Genomic DNA, 20,326 nt, shown 5'->3' with positions numbered 1-20,326 from the left:
GACTGAGAGTCGTACTTTCCGCGTCTAAATCCCGCAGGAAAGTGGCAATGACAGACACAAAGGAGACGACTCATGAGATAACCAGACACAAGGCAGGGAGCTTGCAGGGGTGATGACCACGGTTCATCAGAGTTAACAAGTACTTCCTTTTCCCCGCCGGGAACTGAAGCCCGGCGAGAGCCAGCTTCTCGGCTTCTGTGAACCACAAAGCCTCCGGGAATGAGCCCACGAGGCACAGGACAGAAAGGAATCTCACGAGAATGCACCACCACGGACCTAAGAAATCAACACGGTCCACGGCGCCGCACCAATCCCAATGAACAGCATCCCTGCTTCTGGGGCCACAATTAGAACCCAGGACCTCACCGAATGACCCAGGAGGACTCTGACCCCAACTCTGATGAAGTGTCTCTACTGAGATTAGATTTAGCCGGCATAATCACGGAAAACAAAGCTCCTCTCCCTAATATACATTGAATTACAGTCATCTTAATATTTTTCTGCTGGAGATCAACTATTGTTTTGCTTGAAATAAAAATAAATGGCACGCTATTATAAAGCTGAAGCATGAATAATCATGAGTGACTAGAATTCAGTTTGAATAGAAATTAAATAATACCACTGCCTACTGAAGAGCTTAGAAAACAAAACAAAACAAAAAATACAGCATAAAGATGATTCGGGACCGGTTATCAATCTAAATTAAACTGTATTACACTAGCACTTCATGGGCCTTCGGCATGTAGTGTGTTCTTCTGCAAAACTCACCGGAGGAAACAAAACGTCATGCGCCCGCCAGTGCCTAATTATTTCTAATTCAATGAAACTACATTTTTGTCTTCTTCGTGCTCAGATGAAAACTAAGGGGATCATTCTGTAGCCCTGCGGAAAGCTTTAAGTTTTACAAAGTGTTTTGTGACAAAAGAAGAGGCTCAAAAATAAAATATGATAGTTTAGATTCTTGGAAGGCAGCCTTAAAAAGCGAAGACAGCCCATCAAGACATAGCAGCTCCTGAAAGACAGGAGCGTAATCTGCACGTTTCAGTCGGTTACCCTGGATTCCTTCGAGAAGGAATCTCAAAGAGAAGGCAAACACCTCCCCCCGGAGTGGGGGCAGTGGAAACTGTCTCTCCTATCATTTTTCTCCTTATGAGGTACGCACTTCTGTATCCGCATGATCATTTCTACAACTTGTCAAGGCCCCTTTTATCTCTAGCCCTGCCTTCTCGCCAGGAGTGGCACCACGGAGGTACTGAGTAAACTCCTAGCTCCCTTATGAATGCAGAACCTAGGACCAAGCATCGTGGTCTGGAAGGGGTAACTTGGAATAGACTCACTGCATTTTCTTCCAAGTCCAGAGAGAGCAAGGATGAAGCAGCCCAGGGGCTCCGCAGTTCAGGGACCCAGAAATCTGTCAGTGATTTTGAAGACAGTCCGAAAACAACGTGAAACTCTCAGGGTGGCCTTTAGGGGAAGTTCTGCGGGCTGATCGGCCCTGCCTCCGACAAGCTAGGACTCTCGACCATTCTGCGTCTCAGTTCACCTGGGTATAAATCCCCGAAGACACACGTTCCCTGCTTTTCATCTTTGTGCATCACTGGTTCTAACACAGAGCCGTGGCCAAACCAGTTGCTTAGTGAACATTAAGTGCATTACAATGAATTGTCTCATCAGCAACGCCAAGAAACTCCTACCTTGCTTTCATTAATTCATTGCAGTTTCTGAGTTAGTGTGTGTGCTGTGCCAGGCAGGGGCGCACGTGCTGAGCTGACAGTGACAACTAGGAAGGAAAGGAGCGCCCGGCACAGAGTTCGGAGTCTGGACAGACGGACATCACACAGATGTGACGTCACCGGGGCTGAGGTGAGGGAAATGGCAGGTCCTATGAAAGACCAGGGACCGTCCAGAGACCCAGGACCCCGATACCTTCTGCACAGGTCCCGGAAACAGAACGCCTTACCTTCAGATCTCTGTAAACAACAAACCGATTGTGCATGTGCTCCAGCCCCAGGATGATTTCAGTGGCGTAAAACCGCATCTCCTTCTCAGAAAACACCCCATGTTGTGAAAGGTGATAGTGCAAATCGCCCCCTGGAACCAGAGACGCGGAGGTTAATACGAAACGTGTCTGTCAATTCACAGGAACAAAACTCGGTGCCATCCTAAATAGGATGCAGTCGAAAAAAGGCAAACTTTGCTTCTGCTCTGTCTGTATATCTATCTTGGACTTCTGTAGTTTGACAAAACACTTTAAGAAGTACAGAGGGATCTCAAACAGAAGCCTTCGTGCGAGGATGGCCGGGACAATACATCACACAGCCATCGCTCTCAGACTGGTAGTCCTGCTCCCAGATGCACCTTCACGGGGGCTGGGGGGCGGCTTGCTTATCTGCTGGGAGTATTTACATCCTGTCTAATAACTACACCGACCATGATCCAGCAGATGGCTTAGCAACTGGCTCCGTGGACAATAAAGAAAGCAGCACACAGAGAAACAAAACGGTCATATTGACAGATATTTGGGTAAGCAGATACAGTACAATTTTAACTGGTGATATCCAGGGAGGTGGGTATGTGGGTGTCCCCAGTAAAATTCTCTCCATTTTTGGCCTCTGTTTGCAAATTTTCATCATAAAATGTTGGAAAAACTCAATCATCCTACGGGCTCAAGTTACAGAGACCGAGAATGCCACCAACAGGGTGAAGGAATGTTCTTACACACTATAAAGGAACAGCCTCTACTGACCTGGAGAAGTTAATCTGTGGCCAACTTTATGGCCCCCGCTTTTGCTTACGTATCTCCCCTCTCACCCACACGTTTTCCTGTACAACCACTGCGGATCAAGATGTAGGCGACTTCCAGCATCCCAGAGGCTGCCCCGCCCCTGCTTAGGCCAAGGGCACTCCCTTCTGACCTCTCACCATTCACTAGCTTTGCCTGTTCTGAGAGTCACGTACGTGGAATCCCACAGCAGACACGCTATGGTGTCTGGCTTCTTTGCCCATTATTACGTCTGGAAAATTCCTCCATGCTGTTGAATAGGTCTGGTTTTAAATCAAACCTCTCAAAACACAACAGAACTTCAAATGAACTTCCAAAAAAAAAAAAAAAAAAGGTAATTCGTTTGTTGTACTGCATGAATTTCAAGCTCTAGTTACTAAAAACACTTTGAATATATACTGTACCACTCTCTAGCATTAGAAAACTATTTTTCTAGCTAGAACTTTCTCGGCATTTGCAGGGCCATCATTCATAGCTTAAAAGATCAATGGCTGGCTGGTCTGGACTAGGCGTACAGAAGATTCGGCCTGAAGCCATGCTGGCCCACAGCCAATCCTTCAAAGTTGGTTTCCTAATACACTTCTATCTTTGGCCTACGTTCTTATGTGGCATTTCATTCCTAAAAGTTGAGGGTCAGGAAACAAGCTAATTAAAGATCTAGGCCAGCTGCATTCCAGAAAATGAAGTTTCACTCTGCATATTTTATGAAAATCTTTTCCAGAAAATGCAACTTCCTGGTGAGAGAGTAGGAGGGCCAGAGGGGAATGGCGGTCAACATTTTAAAATGAATTCTAAGGGAAACTTGAAGGGTAAGGAGGTGTCCTTAAACTTCAGGGGGAACCCAATTATCTGAAAGACCCAAACCACCAGGGTGCCTAGCTCAGCGCACACTGAGGTGTCATGTCCCGGAGAAGTCTTTCCCTGCGTTCGGACTTCCTGCGTGTCGCTCACCGTTCATCAGATCCAAGATGAAGCAGAGTTTATCTGGAGTATGGAAGGCATAGGTCATACAGACAATGAAAGGACAGTCCTAGAGAGAAAAAGCAAGAGTTTGTAAGAAAAACAAAAGCCGTCCCGGGAAGCACGTGCTGTCTGCTACCAAACGCCATCCAAAGATTTTTCTCACCCACGCCACTGCCCTGTGCGTTGAGCACAGACCCCTCCATGGTGTCCCTAATGGTCCCACCAAAACAGATTTGATAACACGACAAAGTGCATAGAGACAGAACACTATTAAGTGCAACAGATGATTTCAAAGGTCTCGTCTCTCTCAGATTCATTCATCACCCTTGTATCTGCGTCTTCTTCAAAGGACCTGGCTTCTACAGAAAAACACTGCTGCCGTGCTAGTCTCTTTGCTGGTCTGCAGTTTTGTCCTGGCTGGTCAAATACTCATTTCAATCTCTGATTCTGACATTGGAAGAACCATACCACAGTGGGAGGAAATATCTGTATCATTGTCTTCAAACACTGAGCAAGCATAGATGGGAATTCAGCTAGCTTTTCTTTTTTTATTTTTATTATGTTATGTTAGTCACCATACAGTACATCATTAGTGTTTCATGTAGTGTTCCATGATTCATTGTTTGTGTATAATACCCAGTGCTCCACGTGGAAAAATATATCAGGGTCAGGGACTGAATAATTCAACTGTAAAGATGTCAGTTTTCCCCAAAGTAACCTAGACATTCCATGCGATTGTAATTAAAATGAAAATCGACAAGCTGATTCCAAAATGTATGTGAAAATGTACACAGCTAGGAAAAGTAGAGACATTCTAGAAGAAAAACGAAGCTGGAAACGTCACATCACCAGATATCAAGACTTATCCTAAAGCAACAGTAAATCAGACAGTGTGGTAGTAGCCCAAGGACAGACAAACTGACCAACAGAACAAAACAGAGAATCCTGAAATAGACTCAAGCATAAAGGGTCAATTGATTTGTGATAAAGTGACCCAACAGGGTGGGAGGAAAGGATGGCCTTTCCAATCAACAGCGCTGGAGCAACTGGGTATTTGTATCAGAGGAAGTGAACATGCACCCCTACCTCACACCACACACTAGAGTCAACTCCAGGTAGACAAAGATCTAAACAGAAAACAATGAAGCTTCTAGAGGAAAACAAAGGAGAATATCTTCGTGACATTAGGGTAAGTAAAGATTTCTTAGGCCACGAAAAAGCACTAACAGTAAAAATATTGCCAAACTGGACTACAATAAAATTTAAAACCTTCTGTTCTTCAGAAGATACTATTAAGAGAGTAAAAAGGCAAGTCACAGAGTAGGAGACGATATCTGCAATCCATAAACACATAAGGGACTCACACTTGGAATATATAGAGAACTCTGGTAAATCGATAAACAAAACGGCAAACCACCCAACAGAACAGTGGCAAAAAATGGCAGTAGTAGTAATAATAACATAGCAATTCGTTAATTTAAAAAATGGACACTTCATGTAAGAGAGTATCAAATAGCTCACAAGCCTGTGAACAGAAGCGGGACCACAGGGGCGCCTGGGTGGCGCAGTCGTTAAGCGTCTGCCTTCGGTTCAGGGCGTGATCCCGGCGTTATGGGATCGAGCCCCACGTCAGGCTCCTCCGCTGTGAGCCTGCTTCTTCCTCTCCCACTCCCCCTGCTTGTGTTCCCTCTCTCGCTGGCTGTCTCTATCACTGTCAAATAAATAAATAAAATCTTAAAAAAAAAAAAAAGAAGAAGAAGCGGGACCACAGTGGTCCCCAAGGAAATGTGTTACTGCAGCGTGTTATCACTAAAACCCACGACGATGGCTAAAATTAAAAAGACTGACAATACCCAGTGGCTGGAAAGATAGGGTGGAAATGGAACTCCCATATATGGCTCCTGGGAGCGCGTAATGGTACAACTGCTTTCGCAAACTGGTGCTATCTGCCAAAGCTGAACACGGTCTACAAACCCTCTGAGCCAGCATTTCCACTCCCGGGGATACACCTCACAGCAACCTGGACTTCTGTGCACCGAAGAGAACGGCCTGGGACTCTTCCTCACGGCACTATTCACAATAGCCCAACCTGGGAAGGAACCCGGATGTCTGTCAATGTTAGAACGGCTGCAGTGGAACACTGGGCAGCCAGGGTCAGCAAGCATTTTTGCAAGGGGCTAGACAATAACCTTTTTCACTTTTATAGGCTCCGTGCAATCAATCTCTGCCCTGTATTCTGTGTTTATTTTCTATGCAATCCCTTAAGAACGTAAGAACCATTCCTGGCTCAGGGCTGTACATGAGGCTACAAGGCAGATCTGGTCCGCGGGCCTCGCGCAGCTTGCTGGCCTCCGCTCTGCAGCCGCAGGACAAACGACTGCTACGTGCAACGATTCAGACGGCTCTCGCACACCACGTGGAGTGACAGAGGCCAGACAAGGAAGAGTACATTCAGACAGCACCCGGACACAGGCAAAGCTAAACTACGGTGTTAGAAATCCGGGCAGCGGTTAGCCCGGGCAAGGGGTAGGTGACCAGAAGTGACACAAGACTTCTGGAATATGGGTCACTTTCTGTCCCCTGACCTGCGTGCTGGACACAGGCATGTGTTCCCTTGTGAAACTTCATCCGTGCTAAGTCAGATCCATGACTAGGTCTGTTCAGAGTCTTTATACACAGTGTATACTCGCCCCTCAACTGATTCAAATAAAAACTGGCAAAAAAAAAAAATCTATATCCACATTCCTTAACAGAAACAAAAAATTATTAAATTCCACAGAAAATATTTGCGTTTCAACGGAATAATCTGTACACTGGACTTGCATTGTCCAAACCTCTGTTTTAAGGGCAGACCAATAAATCTGAGTTAATACCTTCTTATACCAGCAATTCATGAACTTGAACTGAATTTCCATATATCTTCCAGAGGAAAGATTTCATTTTATCATCACCTAGTTTGCCTTAAAATGCTGTGGAGGTGGTGTTAGTGACTACTGATTTCCAGCTTGATTTTGCTTTAAATAGGCAAAATAAAAGTGCTTTCCTTTTTATGTTAAAAGCCATGTGGGGGAGGAAAAAAAAAAGCCATGTGGCCTTCCTGGAGGGGGGGAGCACCATTCCTCTTGGAACCACATAGGGAACCACCTTTTAATAGCCTGCTGGAGATGGCTCATCCCGCTCCTTCCTGAATGGGGTTCCCCACACACTCCGGTTCCTCATTTGAAGAGCAATTCAGTTGCAGCGCAGAGAGGCTGATGGGCCCAGAACTCAGGAAGGCCGGAGTCTTTCCCGGCTAGAGACGGCACCTGCACTCGCTCCACCAAGGAGACAAGTGGACCAGGCCAAGGGGTATTTCTGAACACGATGGGATAGGATCCTTCTAATGGTAGCCCTGAGGAAGTAACAAAAGGTTCACTTGAGATCTTACGACATGAACTGTCGATTTAGAATCACAGGCTGAGTAGGAAGGGCCCTTTTTTTTTTTTAAAGATTTTATTTATTTATTTGACAGAGATAGAGACAGCCCGCGAGAGAGAGAACACAAGCAGGGGGAGTGGGAGAGGAAGAAGCAGGCTCATAGCGGAGGAGCCTGATGTGGGGCTCGGTTCCAGAACGCTGGGATCACGCCCTGAGCCCAAGGCAGGCGCTTAACCGCTGTGCCACCCAGGTGCCCCAGGAAGGGCCCTTTAAAAAAAAAAAAAAAAATCAACTGGTCCAACTTGTTTATTTTTAAGGCAAGGAAACTAAGGCCCTGAAAAGGGGAAATGACCTGCCTGAGGTGACAAAGAAATGTGGGAGCCAGCCAAGATCTCAACCCCGAGTCTCCTGACCTTGTCCAGGGTTCTCTGGTATGCCGCGTACAAAGGCAGGGTTTCTGCAGCAACGTAAAAGGAACGCTCAGTTAAAGGGTGTGATTCCGTTATCGCCACACTGACGGCAGCCTCACAGGTGCCACGCGGATACCACAGCGGGTCTCTCGTGAAGCTCGAGACACAAAGAACCAAACACGGACCAATACAACCCAACAGGCAGCAATTTAATGACGGTGCGGGTGGAGTGCCCAACGCAATCACGTTACGTTTGGCCTTGATGACCAGTTAAAGGCAGTAAGAACTACTGGATCTTTTGGAGGCAGACCCTCAGCAAGGACTTCCTACTGGTACTGAGCAAAGTAGGCTGTATTCTGTAGTGACTCTGGAACTGTGACAAAATACGCCACGAAGTGTCCAAGAAAATTCTCCACCCTGCCGTCAGAGGAAGGCGTATGCGATCTCCCTGCTTCAAACACTCCGTCTCCAGCTGCCGTAAGATCTTTTTTTTAAAACCTCAGAACCAGCCTCGAAAGCTCTTGATGGTCTGGTCCGGCGTCTGTCGGTCTCTCTCCCCTCTCCGGCTTCACACACCACCTCAGACCCCAGCTGCGTGGACCTTCTCTGAAGCGCTCAGGGCCCAGGCATGCTGGCCCCTCCGGGGACTTCTGAGGAGCGGCCCTTGTCACCTCCTCCCTGGTAAATGCCTCCTGAGCACTGGGTGCCTGTCTCACGGCTCTTGCCACGCATCCTAAGGGCCCATAATCGCCGAGATCGGGTGAACAGGATCACCTCCTCTCATTCTGCATGGCTCTAGAAGAGCAAGGACCAAAGTCACGTTTTGGGACCTCCATCCTGCAGCGGAATGCCTGGCGCGATCTAGCCCTCCAGCATGGTTCAAGGAAGGAATGAGAAGACTGCCCAGGACACGACGGGACTGTGTCACGAAGGGGCTAACTGCTCTTTCCCAGCTACGGACGTACTTATCCTGGTTCTGAAACCTGAAGATTTCCCTTTTTACTATTCTAGAATTACAGAATCAAAACGGGAACAGTACTTCCCACTGCCTCTTTGAAAGGTCGGGGAAAGGAACACTCAGTCTGAGATGGGAAGGAAAAACAAAAAACTTCCAGTAAAAAGAAAACTACGAGTGACTTTAGTTCAGTTTCATGCCAACACCCTGGGAAACCACACAGATACAGGCTGATCTGAAGTTTAACCTAGTGAGGCCATTTTAGACGCAAGATCTTTAAAAAACCATAAAAAGTGACCTTTGATTAGAGAAAGAAAAGAGAAAGAAAGAAATTCCAAATAGTTTTATTTTGGTTAAATTATGTATTATTTTTTTAAAGCTTTTATTTTTAAGTAATCTCTACACCCAGCACGGGGCTCGAACTTAGAACCCAAGATCAAGAGTCGAATGCTCTCTGACTGAGCCGGCCAGCCACCCCTTGGTTAAATTATGTATTGATAAGTAAAACACAAAACAAAAAAACCCCCCAAATTCCCAAAAAACAAAAACAAGAACAAAAGCCAGGTTTGATATTTGAATAAAAAATATAAACAATTCTTTAAAGTTAGCTCAAAGTGGAAGACCAATATAAGCCCAGTTTTTTTATATATTCCCTTAGAAGGTAAGACTGGGGAGGAACCATATCTCTACTTAATTGTCTTCCCCTTCACCTGGAAAAAATAAACATAAAAATGCTACATGAAAATTACATGTATATTTTTCCAACACCAAAAATTTCTTTTTCCATAGGCTTTCTTGAGAATAAAATCCAAGGTGTTGGAGATAACTCATTAAAAATTAATATTGTAGGGGCGCCTGGGTGGCACAGCAGTTAAGCGTCTGCCTTCGGCTCAGGGCGTGATCCCAGCGTTATGGGATCGAGCCCCACATCAGGCTCCTCCGCTATGTCCTCTCCCACTCCCCCTGCTTGTGTTCCCTCTCTCGCTGGCTGTCTCTATCTCTGTCGAATAAATAAATAAAATCTTTAAAAAAAATTAATATTGTAATTACCACTTAAAATCTGCAGTAAGTGCACATCCATGTTTGAAATTTAAGACAATGACATTCGCGATAGAAACTAGAAACTGACACCATTCGAACCGATTCCAATACAGTATGCAAGCTGCTTGGTCTCCACTCCGGTTAGCTGAAAACACGGTCATGCACACAGGACGGCTCTTATTTGAAATGCTTCATGTCCATATGCCAGCAGGCAGAGGCACAGAGATAGAAATGATTTATAGCTATGGCATTTCCACTTCGTACGGATGAGCTAAATTACGATCATCTTGCACTTCAGTAGCAGATAACCTTTCTGAAACTGCTAAAAACTAATGCTAGAAAATACAAACCACAATACAATAAATACAGGTATAAACAAACAAACAACAAAAAAAAAACAGAGCCTATCAGGTGATAAGAAGAAAGGAACAGGGGGTGCCTGGGTTGCTCAGTCGGTTGGGCGTCTGACTCTTGATTTAGGCTCAGGTCATGATTTCAGGGTCATGGGATCGAGCCCCGTGTTGGGCTCCGCACTCAGCAGGGAGTTTGCTTGAGATTCTCTCTCCCTCTGCCCTGCCCCCCATGCACGCGTTCTCTCTCTCTCTCAAATAAATTAAAATCTTTTAAAAAAAAAAAAAAAAAAGGAACACTAGCCAGGGAGTCCACAGACTCTGGGCAAGGAAATTAACCCCTCTGGGTCTCAGGTTCCCTGCTTCCTAGTTGAGGGGATTCTCTGATTCACCATTAAAATCTGATTCCTTCATCCTTTGGGTGAGGTTGACCTATTTAGAACCCAGCCAGGATATTTGGAGGCCACGCCCTTCCCAATATACCTCACTGCATATAAACCTTCTTGGCTTGGTGTTTAACCTTAAATTCAAATGTGAGATACTCAGCAGGAGTCTGGCCACTCCGCTGTCATTTCCTGCCTTCCCTTTGAGACCCTAAGTCCCTGACCTCCTCTGGATGCTGAATGGCAGGTCTGCTGGTGCACACCGGCATGCCCGGTTAGACGCTGAGTTTTTCCGGGTGTCTTTATATACATCCTTTCAAATAAACACAAGCCAAGGCTTTGCTCATGGGTCATATCATTCACTGCAAAAGAAGCCGGAATGGGACACTATTTTGCACAGGCTGAGCTAAAAATGCTAGCTTGGCAGACAAATGCAATGTCCAACAGGTGGAAACATGGTCTTGAAAATGGAAATGAGCGAAGTGCTCAGCAAGTAAAAAAGCAGCAAGACAGATAACGATAAAGCTGCCCTCTAGAGACTGGGGACAGACCCAAATGCAATTCAGGCCTGAGTAACCCGCGATACATCCTCCCTCTATTTGTTTACAGAGGACAAGAGCTGCTTTCCTCGTGCTCTTCCTTCTCTGAGTTAGTCCTTCATCTCGCAGTCAGCTCTTAACTAGACTCCAGTGATTTCGTTGTTGCCACAATTACTTCCTGCCCTCTCTGCAAGCATATTCCGCCAAGAAGGAAGCCATAAACAGCCACTGATGGGAGAAGCCGTGGGTGTCATGATGATGGCCGCTAACACTTCTCTAACTCCCAAATTAAACAGAGATAATATGAGAATTACACACTATTTATATTAACTTAGTGCTGCTCTTCCCTGCTATAAATTCTAACCCACCCAAGAACTGGCTAGCTGCATAATTTGCTGGAAGAGAATGCTTGTATTTTAATTAAATTGTCCTGATATATAAAACCAACCAACCAATGAATACAGAAACAAGCAGTGCTCAAAATGGAATACTTACCCCTGTACTCACGAGGGACAACATAATCCTCTCATTTAAGGCTAATGTTTCTCCTTGTTTCATCTTGATCCTCTTCTTATCCAAGCATTTCATTGCATACCTAGAAACAGAAATGTTACTGAAAAAGCTATACTGAAAATATATCTAAGCTGCTTTAAACGATACACGTCATACTGCGGAAAGTTTCTACAGGTTTGGGAAGTGTCTGAAAGAAGGAAAATGGTACCCAAGTGTCGTGCAAAAAAAAAAAAAATTTTTTTTTTTAAATTTGCACGTGTTAAGAAAATTCCAAGGCCCCTCCAGGAGGCAGAGCATACCTCCCCACTCCTAAGGTAAGGGCTGCACACAGTGAGCTCCTTCCTAAGAGAACAGCACGGAGGAGCGGGAACAGGGATGTTACAGTGGAGCAGCGTGACGCACACGACCTCAAGCAAGCGGTCAAGGTCAACATCAACAGGGATGAGTCATGTTAATGACGGGCACCCCTGATGGGATGTGATGACAATGGGGTTTTCTCTGGGGTCTTGCTTCCAAAAGCCCATGGCCCCAGTATAACCAGGAGGAAAGCACGGCTGAACTGGAAGACATTGTTCGGTATCCCTGACCAGGACTCCTCAAAGCTGTCCAGGCCATCAAAAACAAGGGAAGCCTGCGAAACCGTCTCTCTAAAGGAGCCTCAGGAGACATGACGACTTAAATGTAATGTGAGATCCGAGGACAGAAAAAGCCACTGGGTAAAACCTAAGGACAGGTGAATAAAGTAGAGATTTTGGCTCATAATAAGGTACTGATGTTAGTTCATTTGTTGTAACCAATGTAAGACGGGGAGACAGGGTGTGGGCCGTGGGAGCTCCCTGTGCTGTCTTTGTCCCTCCTTTCTAAACCTAAAACTATTCTAAAAAAGAAAGGTTTCTTTAAAAAAAAAAAAAACAGCAATAATTAAGATATTTCTATCATTACATGACTAGAAGTTCCAGTCCAATAGGAGCATAGAGCAGAGGCATCTAAATAAATTTTGCATGTATTGGTGCCCAGCACTACTATGTGTGTGCCACAGGGGTGAGGGGATATGTGCGTAATATTTAGTATTTAGAAACTGTGACTTTGGCAGTGGTCAAGATTTTGCAAGAGTGCAGAGTGCAAGACTCTAAGACACTGATAACCAACAAAATGAAAAGGGAAGGCGTGTGCTCTGAAAAGCACACTCTGAAATGCTACTTCACTGAGTTGTTTTTAATTTCTTTTTTAAGTAATCTCCACACCCAACATGAGGCTCAAGCTCCGGACCCCGACATCACGAGTCACACCCTCTACCAACTGAGCCAGACAGGCGCCCCTGATGTGTATCGAATCTTGATATTTAAGTTATCATATTTCAAATGATAAAAAGAATCCTAAGATTTTTATATGAAAGTTAGTGGAGAAGAAATAACTGACAACTTAAGCTTTTTGAAAACTTGGAACGAGCTCCCATTAAGGACATACAGACACGTTAGCGGCGTTCTCCGTGCTCACAGGTTGAAGCAAGCAGGATGACTTTTCAGCAGAAAGCTAAAAAATTTTTACAGGGGTTTCAGGGGCTTTAGAACTCTGTGTGCGTGACTACCAGTCCCCACTGATGGGTGACTTTATAAGGCCCAGGTACATAATCTTGGACGGTTGTTTGGCTGTGACAGGACCCAGAAGACCCGTTTGTTTCAAACCGATCGTAACTTACAATGTGACGATTTATAGCAAAACAGAGGAGGATGCTCAAATTTGCTCATTTTACCTACGCTTCCAGGTGTTCTTTGTAACAGACCCACCGATGGAGACATGACTTTGCTTAATTACGGAACCGCATAGTGAGAACCTATGAAGAGACATGTTCTTGAAATATTTAATTTCCACAATGAATTTTCAAACTGTTCCATACTACTTCTATGGCTACCCCACCACGATGGCGTCTGGTGAAATGTTTACACAGCAGACCAGAGAAGCTGGCATACGCAGGCCTGGAGCCCCTGGGTTGAGCAAGCTGAGGGTTGGGCTTCTGAGGGAGGTGGTAGCTCACAGATGGGCTCCGGAGCCAGTAACTGGCAGCCTGGGGACCGGAAGGACACACTCCCACGTTCGCAGGGACTGAGCCGGGCCACGTTCTAGCTGCGGGACTCCCGGGAAGCGTCTAGCCTTAATCTAGAAGGTAGAAGACAGTTTCCCACGCGCTGAGAATCACGTGAAATAATAAATGTAATGAAGAGACACGCTGATATTATTAATTTCTACATCCACGTCGTGTAGCAGATGAGCAGATCCCCTAAACCCGGACAAGCAGCAGTGATGAAGGAGAACGAACAGTCGGTGACAGGGAGGAAGTGACACGCACACCACGTCGGATCAGAGCTCACCGTGGGGCTACACAAGGGGGACGAGAGACCCGGTCACACTGTTCACTAATACTGACTGTTCACGGACACTGAGTGTGGAAGAGGCAGTGGTCCACACACTTGACCATGCATTATCTCATTCCATTCTCACAACGAGGAGGTATTTTCGCGACCCTACAGACCAGGATGCAGAGGCTGGGCGACGGCACAAACTGCTGCAAGCCAGTTCTGGCCCGCCGTGGGCCACCCATGCCTGGACCTGTCTGCACAGTAGGAGGGCGACTTGGCAAAGCTGTCAGTGCCCGGTCACAGGGAGGACCCGAGCGGAGGCTGAGTGACAACGCTGGGCGGTGCTGGGGAGGCAGCGGGAGGCAGGCGCTGAAGTCGGCGACCCGGCTTACTCCTCCTTACGCCCACAGTGAGGTCATCAAGCAGGCCGCACAGGCAATGCCACCTGCCACAGCTCCAACACGCCCGTCACTGGACCACACTTGTAGTCCTGCGTCTCTCAAACTGTATTTTCCCATCCTCTTTTGCTTCCAGATATATGTTCACTTAAACACCCTGCTTCTATACTTTAAAACAAAACAAAACAAAACAAAACAAAACCACCTCCTCCCCTGCCCTCCTTAAGAACTCCGCCACCATTCACCTTCCGGAAGAGGGTCGCGCCTGGCTCGTGGGCACGTAACAGCCTCACATCAACCTCCTCCTCCTGTAAGATAAGCGACTAAGATGGTGCTGGGGCCCCAAGACCGTGATCCTCGTAGCAGGCAGGGCATCCGTCTCGCCAGCGCCCAAGCTACCCATCTATGGAACGGACATCTCCCGGAATGCGGCGTCCCCCCCAAAGGGCGTATGCTAAATCACAGGAGGGCCACTGTTCAGAAGACAATGTCTGTCCTCCACAAAGCAGAGAAATCTCTGCAGCAGGACTGGACCAGGAGGCTGTACATAATGCCCCTTCTTGGTCACCCCCAGATCCCGGGCTCCTTCACCCCTGGCCTGAACCACAGGGGCTCCTGACATGGTAACTCCCTCCTTCCTGGTTAACTTCCCTTTGAGCCCTAGGAAGTGGACATTCCAGCTGACTGTCCTCATTTATAATGCTTAACAAAATACAGCCTCTTTCTTTCTGAAGTAAGGTACTTGAGGAGTGAGATGATGGGCTTCCAGAAATCAATGCAGGCACTTCCTGTTGATGCCAGCATAAAACCCACAGAGAGCTTACATTTTTCCAGTGTCTGCTTTCCTGCAACCGTACACTTCACCAAATCCTCCTCGTCCAATGATCCTATGTACGCTGAAATCATTCATGGTCAACTGTGAATTCAAAACATGAAATGGAAACAGAGTTGCATTAAAATTCTGTTGCTGTTTTCACGTAAGACATAGTTACAAAAACAGCAGCTCTGATAGAGGGATCTGCCCCTTCCATGACTGACTGCTCTAAGAGATGAGACGCGCAAGGTGGCAAGACTTTCTAGAACCTCCTTCTGCTCCACCCCCAAAATGCACAAAAGGGAGGCAAATGGGCAGACAACAGAGTGGGAGTCGAGTTAGATTGTTTTTCCGACATCCTAAACGTTAGGTGATAAGACGTATACCCTGGAGACAAGGGAGTGTGAAATTTCTAGTCAAAATGAAAGGGTCCTTAGCTATTGTGAAGCTGGGAGTTTGGGAACAGCTCAGCAACGCCAGGAACTGTCATGGTAGAAAAATATGTCTACATCAAGGACATCTATGTTTTCATAATCGCGGGCCGTATGATCAGAAAACCCAACGGATGCTGGCCATGTGAATTTTTCATCGATAACATCACGGGATAGCGAGGACTCGCGCTGGGCATGTGAGCGTGAGACGAGGCACTAAATATGAACAAAGTACATAAAGAGGCTTCATTCATAAGCCCACTCCTCGTGTCAATGTCTCAGCAACTCCCTGCTTCCTGAGCACGTGTAATAGTCTTAGATGGCACAAAGGCACAGTGAGCCCGACGTTCACGGGTTTATGTATCCTGGCAAGTGAAGGCTCAGATTCCTGGAGGGTTCCCCCAAACAGCCCTTCGGACACCATGTCTGCAGCCAGGTAACTGGGCCCACAGGCTTCACACGTGATGCTCGGGGGGATAGCAGAATGTGAGCACAGCAGGTCCGCTGAAGGAGCAAACGCGTCAGGAAGATCTATGGCAGAAGGAAAGGATTTTTTGAAGAATGTGTTACTGCCCTCTTGTTTCTAAACTTCTGCCAGGAAATGTGAAAGAAAGGAGAAATTGGGGGAAAAAAAAAAAAAGCTGCTCCCAATGGTACCAGCAAGTAAAACACTACAAAAACTACAAAAAAAAAAAAAGAAAAGAAAAGAAAAGAAAAAACCACTAAAAAAAAAAAAATCCAGTTGATTATTTCTTTTTCTCTTCGCAGATGTATGTGAAGGGAGAACATGAAGGAGAAAGTAAAAGAGGCTGCACCAAGGAAGGAGGGTTCTAAAAATGAAGAAGGGGACGTCCCTGGAATTTCTGACGTCGAAAGCTGAGAGCAGATGAGACGTTCACGGGAAGTGCATGTTAGAAAGGAGCCTGTCTTTGAGGGCTGCTTTTCTCATTCTCAGAAATAATCAAAAGAGGAGATGAACCTTTGGTCTGATAAAAGACGGCATCATTTTTATTACAAGATCACACCTAATAATAATGAACGAGAAGGGAGACTTCACCAAGATGGCAAAAGCCGAGGGCATGTGGGAAGTACATTACGTGGGGGCCTTGTATTTTGGAGACTATTTCTGTGGAAGGGTCAAACACTGCTTAAAATGCCCTTTCTTAAATAAATAAACACATTCTTATAGGAATCTGAAAAAAGAGAATTAGAACCCGGATTGTTTACGACGCCGGGTATGGGAGGACGAATTCTTCGTACACAGCGCTAGAAGAGCGACATCTGTTTAGACAGCGCATTACCCGTGGGAGTGCGCTCCGGGGTATAAAGTATTTTCTCACGAAGTTAAGCCAGAGGAAGTTTTTATTTAAAAAAAGGAAAGGGTAAGAGGATACTCACATGGATATTTAATTCTACGTTTTTCCACTGACAGAATCGAGTGAACTTGTCACTAAAAAAGAACAGAAACGGCCACTGAGAAGTTGCGTATCACACGACTCGGACTTAAAGAGCAATACTAAACGACACAGGAGGACGGCATCGCTCGTGTTGCTTCTCGGTTTCCTGCAGCACCTTCTCACAAAGCCTTCACCGGTCTTCGTGGCTTTATCTTATGATTCAGGGGAAAGATGCCGTATTTCCCTTAAATTGTGATGACTGCTATGGTCACATTTCTATCTGCATCAGCACCATCCAACAGAAGGCCTAAAACGTGCGCCCCATACACACTTCCATTTGAGTACCGTAGTTTATTTAACTCCAACATAGCGAGAAATTACCACTTCCGCATGTGCGCGATCGGTACAAAAAGAGTAATGAGCCCTTCCACATTCTTGTCTTTATATTAGGTTGTGGAACCTGGTGCGTATTTTGCACTGAGAGCCCATCTTAATGCACACTCCGTCATTTCAAGTGCTCAAGAGCCACGTGTGGCTAGTGGCCCCCACACTGGACCACGCAGCCCTCAATGACAAAATACGTATCAATAACGGTAACAGCAGCGAACGCTCAGATGGCGCTTTCCACGTGCCGGGCCCTGGTCATTTCCCCTCCGGCGACAATATGAGCAGGTCTGTGAGCAGGAATGATGAGGCCCATTCTGCAGCAGAGGAGACCACGGCCTGGCCAAGGTCACACACTGAGAGAAGGGGTAGGGCTGGATCGGAACCCAGACCAAGTACCGCCGCGCAAAGATACAAAGGCTGTAGGAGAAAAAGCCCTTAGACCAGAATCACAAGACGTGGTAAGTCCCACGGAGCAGATTTGTTCCCACAATTTACTCAACTGCTTGATGAGTACTTTTTATCCTTCTGTCTTGAAAAACATCTATCCCCACAGCTTTGTAATAAAGACATTAATTTTCATTATGTTTATTAATGAGCAACACCGTCTGTAGTGTTTGTTTTAAAACATTTTTTCAAAAGAAATGCATTCTAGATTTAATACTCCTCAAAGGCAAAGAATATTCTTGGTGACTGCTGGACTTCACCGAGCCCCTGGCACGATTCCTTACATGGGCACAGCATCCAGGGTTCTTTGAATGAATGAGTGAGTGAATGAATGAATGAATAAGAAAGGAAGAAGGGGAGGGAGGGAGAGAGTACTTATGAAGTGCACGGTTCAGGTATTACCAGCATTATAACAGAATGCCTTAAGGCATCTAAATACCCCAGGTGCCTGGGGGTTCATTTAATATGCCATCTAAGGATCTTTTAAAAATATTTCTGAGGCTAATAGAGTCAAGTTGAAAAATCAAAAGCAGAAGAACTCTTTGTAATTATGCAGCATCTTTTGTCAATGAATCTAAAATGACGTTTACAGAGTGTTTCATTGATCTATCACCTCTGTGAGGTTACTAAAATAAAATTATATTTTGAGCATTTCTTTTTTTTTCTAAAGATTTTATTTATTTGACAGAGAGAGAGACAGCCAGCGAGAGAAGAAACACAAGCAGGGGGAGTGGGAGAGGAAGAAGCAGGGTCCCAGCGGAGGAACCTGATGCAGGGCTCAATCCCAGGACCCTGGGATCACGCCCTGAGCTGAAGGCAGAAGCTTACCAACTGAGCCACCCAGGCGCCCCTATTTTGAGCATTTCTAAGAGTTATTTCAATCAGTTTGTTTTCTTTCTTTCTTTCTTTCTTTCTTTCTTTCTTTCTTTAAGTATGGTGAGTGCAAAAGGCAGAACCACACTGGGGTATTCTCCATGCTTAAAAATCTATGACTGTCACTTTGAAATTCGCTTGGTATGGTGAGCTAGCTCCCATACTCCCTTTTCTCCCGGGTTCTGGAACTCAGAGCTGGCAACAGGGGGCGGTGATCTGGCATGTTTTACAAACCTGCAAACTAGCTGGGGAGGATTAACCACCACAGAGAGAGAATTGTCATGCTGACCGAGAGAGAGTCAAGAGAACCAAATCCCAACACATACCCTGCCTCAAAAGAACATCCCCCCCACACACACACACACAAGGGACACCTACAAACATACATTTTGCCCAAGAAATACAGGTTTTCTGTAGCCAGTTCTTCTTTAGGAAGTAGAGATGGCCCCGGGGTGGCCAGGCTCAGTCATGTGTCCACAGAGGTTCCCTGAGTGCTATTTCCGGTCAGTACCTAATTACGAGAATGGGCGCTCTTTGACAGAAGAGGGACTGGGGCTGAGAACACAGCAGAGCCTGGGCAACAGGGGGCTCCTGACAGCCAGTGCCCTTGCAGATGAGGAATAGCCCCCCCTCCCAGGGAAGGTCAGAGGTTAACGATACAAAAACGCAGGGGTGCAGGGAGGGTGGGGGAGAGTCAGCATGTTTAACCCCCCATCTGTGACTTTGGATCGCGGGCGAGTGAAGCTCACTGCCCGACTGAGGCTCCCAACCCTCACCCCGAAGAGGGAAAGCCTCCTTCCCAGATTCAGCCCGGCCCGGAACCCATTAGCCCTTGTCCCTGCTGGCCTCAAGTGAGGGCAGAGAGGAGACCAGCGCGGCTGAAGCTCTCCCCTTACTATCAGCCCAAGAAATCGCCTTACCTGCGAGGCCCTCAGAGTGTGGCCAGTCCTGATGAGGACGAAGGCTACAAGGTTCTATTTAGGGAGTGTTCATGCTTTTCAAAACCCAAGCTCAAAACCCCCTAGGTCTGACAATGGAGTTTTTAAATTCTCATTTGAGAACGTATTAATACGAAAAGGACAAGAAACGGATAAAAATGAAGACATTCGCATTGAAAATACTTTACATAACATGGCTAATGGCTTCAGAAAATCCAGCGTACCTGCTTGCCTGGAACGCCACCAGCTTGGATTTCTTGTGGCAGTGACAGCAGAAGGCTCACCCAGTGGGACACAAGAACATGCGGGTGGACCAGGTGGCCAGTCAGCAAAGAAAGAGCTACCAGACCCCCTCCCCCAATTTAATTCCCATCCCCATTTCTCCCCTCTTCTCCAACGACCACACAGAAGCTCGGCTGACCCAAGAGCTGGGAAAGGTCAGATTTGCGAACTAATAGTACCGGAGAGAGGGCAGGCCAGACCCCGCAAACACACGGCCAGCCTATCCCCTCGGCGTGAGCCACTGCTTTCTGGCCAAGTCTCCGCTCCGACCCAGAAAAGGGTAATAATCATTTGCATGCATATTAGTTTCCCAAAGTACTGACTCTACTCCAGGATAAAATTATCTCTTGAACTCTGGTGGCATCATAACACAACTGGTTTGGTTTTTATTTTTTTCTTTTTTCATTACTTTAGTTCTGTGAATACATGGAGGGGAAAAAACCGCAGAGAAGCAGCATTCGTTCTCACAGGGCAATTACTGAACAGCTGTGGGCTGCTCCAGCACCGAGACACGATCATCACGGCGATTGTCTAGAAACGAGCCGAGTTTGTGGAGAAGAGCACAGTGTGAAAGCAGATTCCGCTGAAGAGAGTCCCAGTTCCAGCGGGGCGTCATCTCAGAGGGACACTCAAAATCCCAGCGAGCTGACGG

The 20,326-nt window shown here is 46.4% G+C and overlaps 1 protein-coding gene across 6 annotated transcripts in view; it reads right to left on the bottom strand.

The window, feature by feature from the left end:
* The window catches only part of GRK3 (G protein-coupled receptor kinase 3), a 125,094-nt gene that overhangs the window by 32,055 nt on the left and 72,713 nt on the right, over positions 1-20,326 (bottom strand). For all 6 annotated transcript variants that reach the window (XR_007190550.2, XM_057305773.1, XM_057305775.1 and 3 more), the window contains 5 exons: positions 16,752-16,803; positions 14,933-15,024; positions 11,336-11,435; positions 3,734-3,812; positions 1,961-2,091 (listed from right to left, as the gene is read on the bottom strand). Coding sequence is in view for 5 of the 6 variants with exons in the window: in XM_057305773.1 (XP_057161756.1) it covers positions 1,961-2,091; positions 3,734-3,812; positions 11,336-11,435; positions 14,933-15,024; positions 16,752-16,803 (454 nt within the window). In the remaining variant the exon portion in view is untranslated. The remainder of the gene's footprint in view (positions 1-1,960; positions 2,092-3,733; positions 3,813-11,335; positions 11,436-14,932; positions 15,025-16,751; positions 16,804-20,326) is intronic.

The sequence above is a fragment of the Ursus arctos genome, unplaced genomic scaffold (assembly GCF_023065955.2).
Source record: "Ursus arctos isolate Adak ecotype North America unplaced genomic scaffold, UrsArc2.0 scaffold_34, whole genome shotgun sequence".
Taxonomy (NCBI): domain Eukaryota; kingdom Metazoa; phylum Chordata; class Mammalia; order Carnivora; family Ursidae; genus Ursus; species Ursus arctos.
This window is presented reverse-complemented; position numbering and strand designations above follow the sequence as displayed.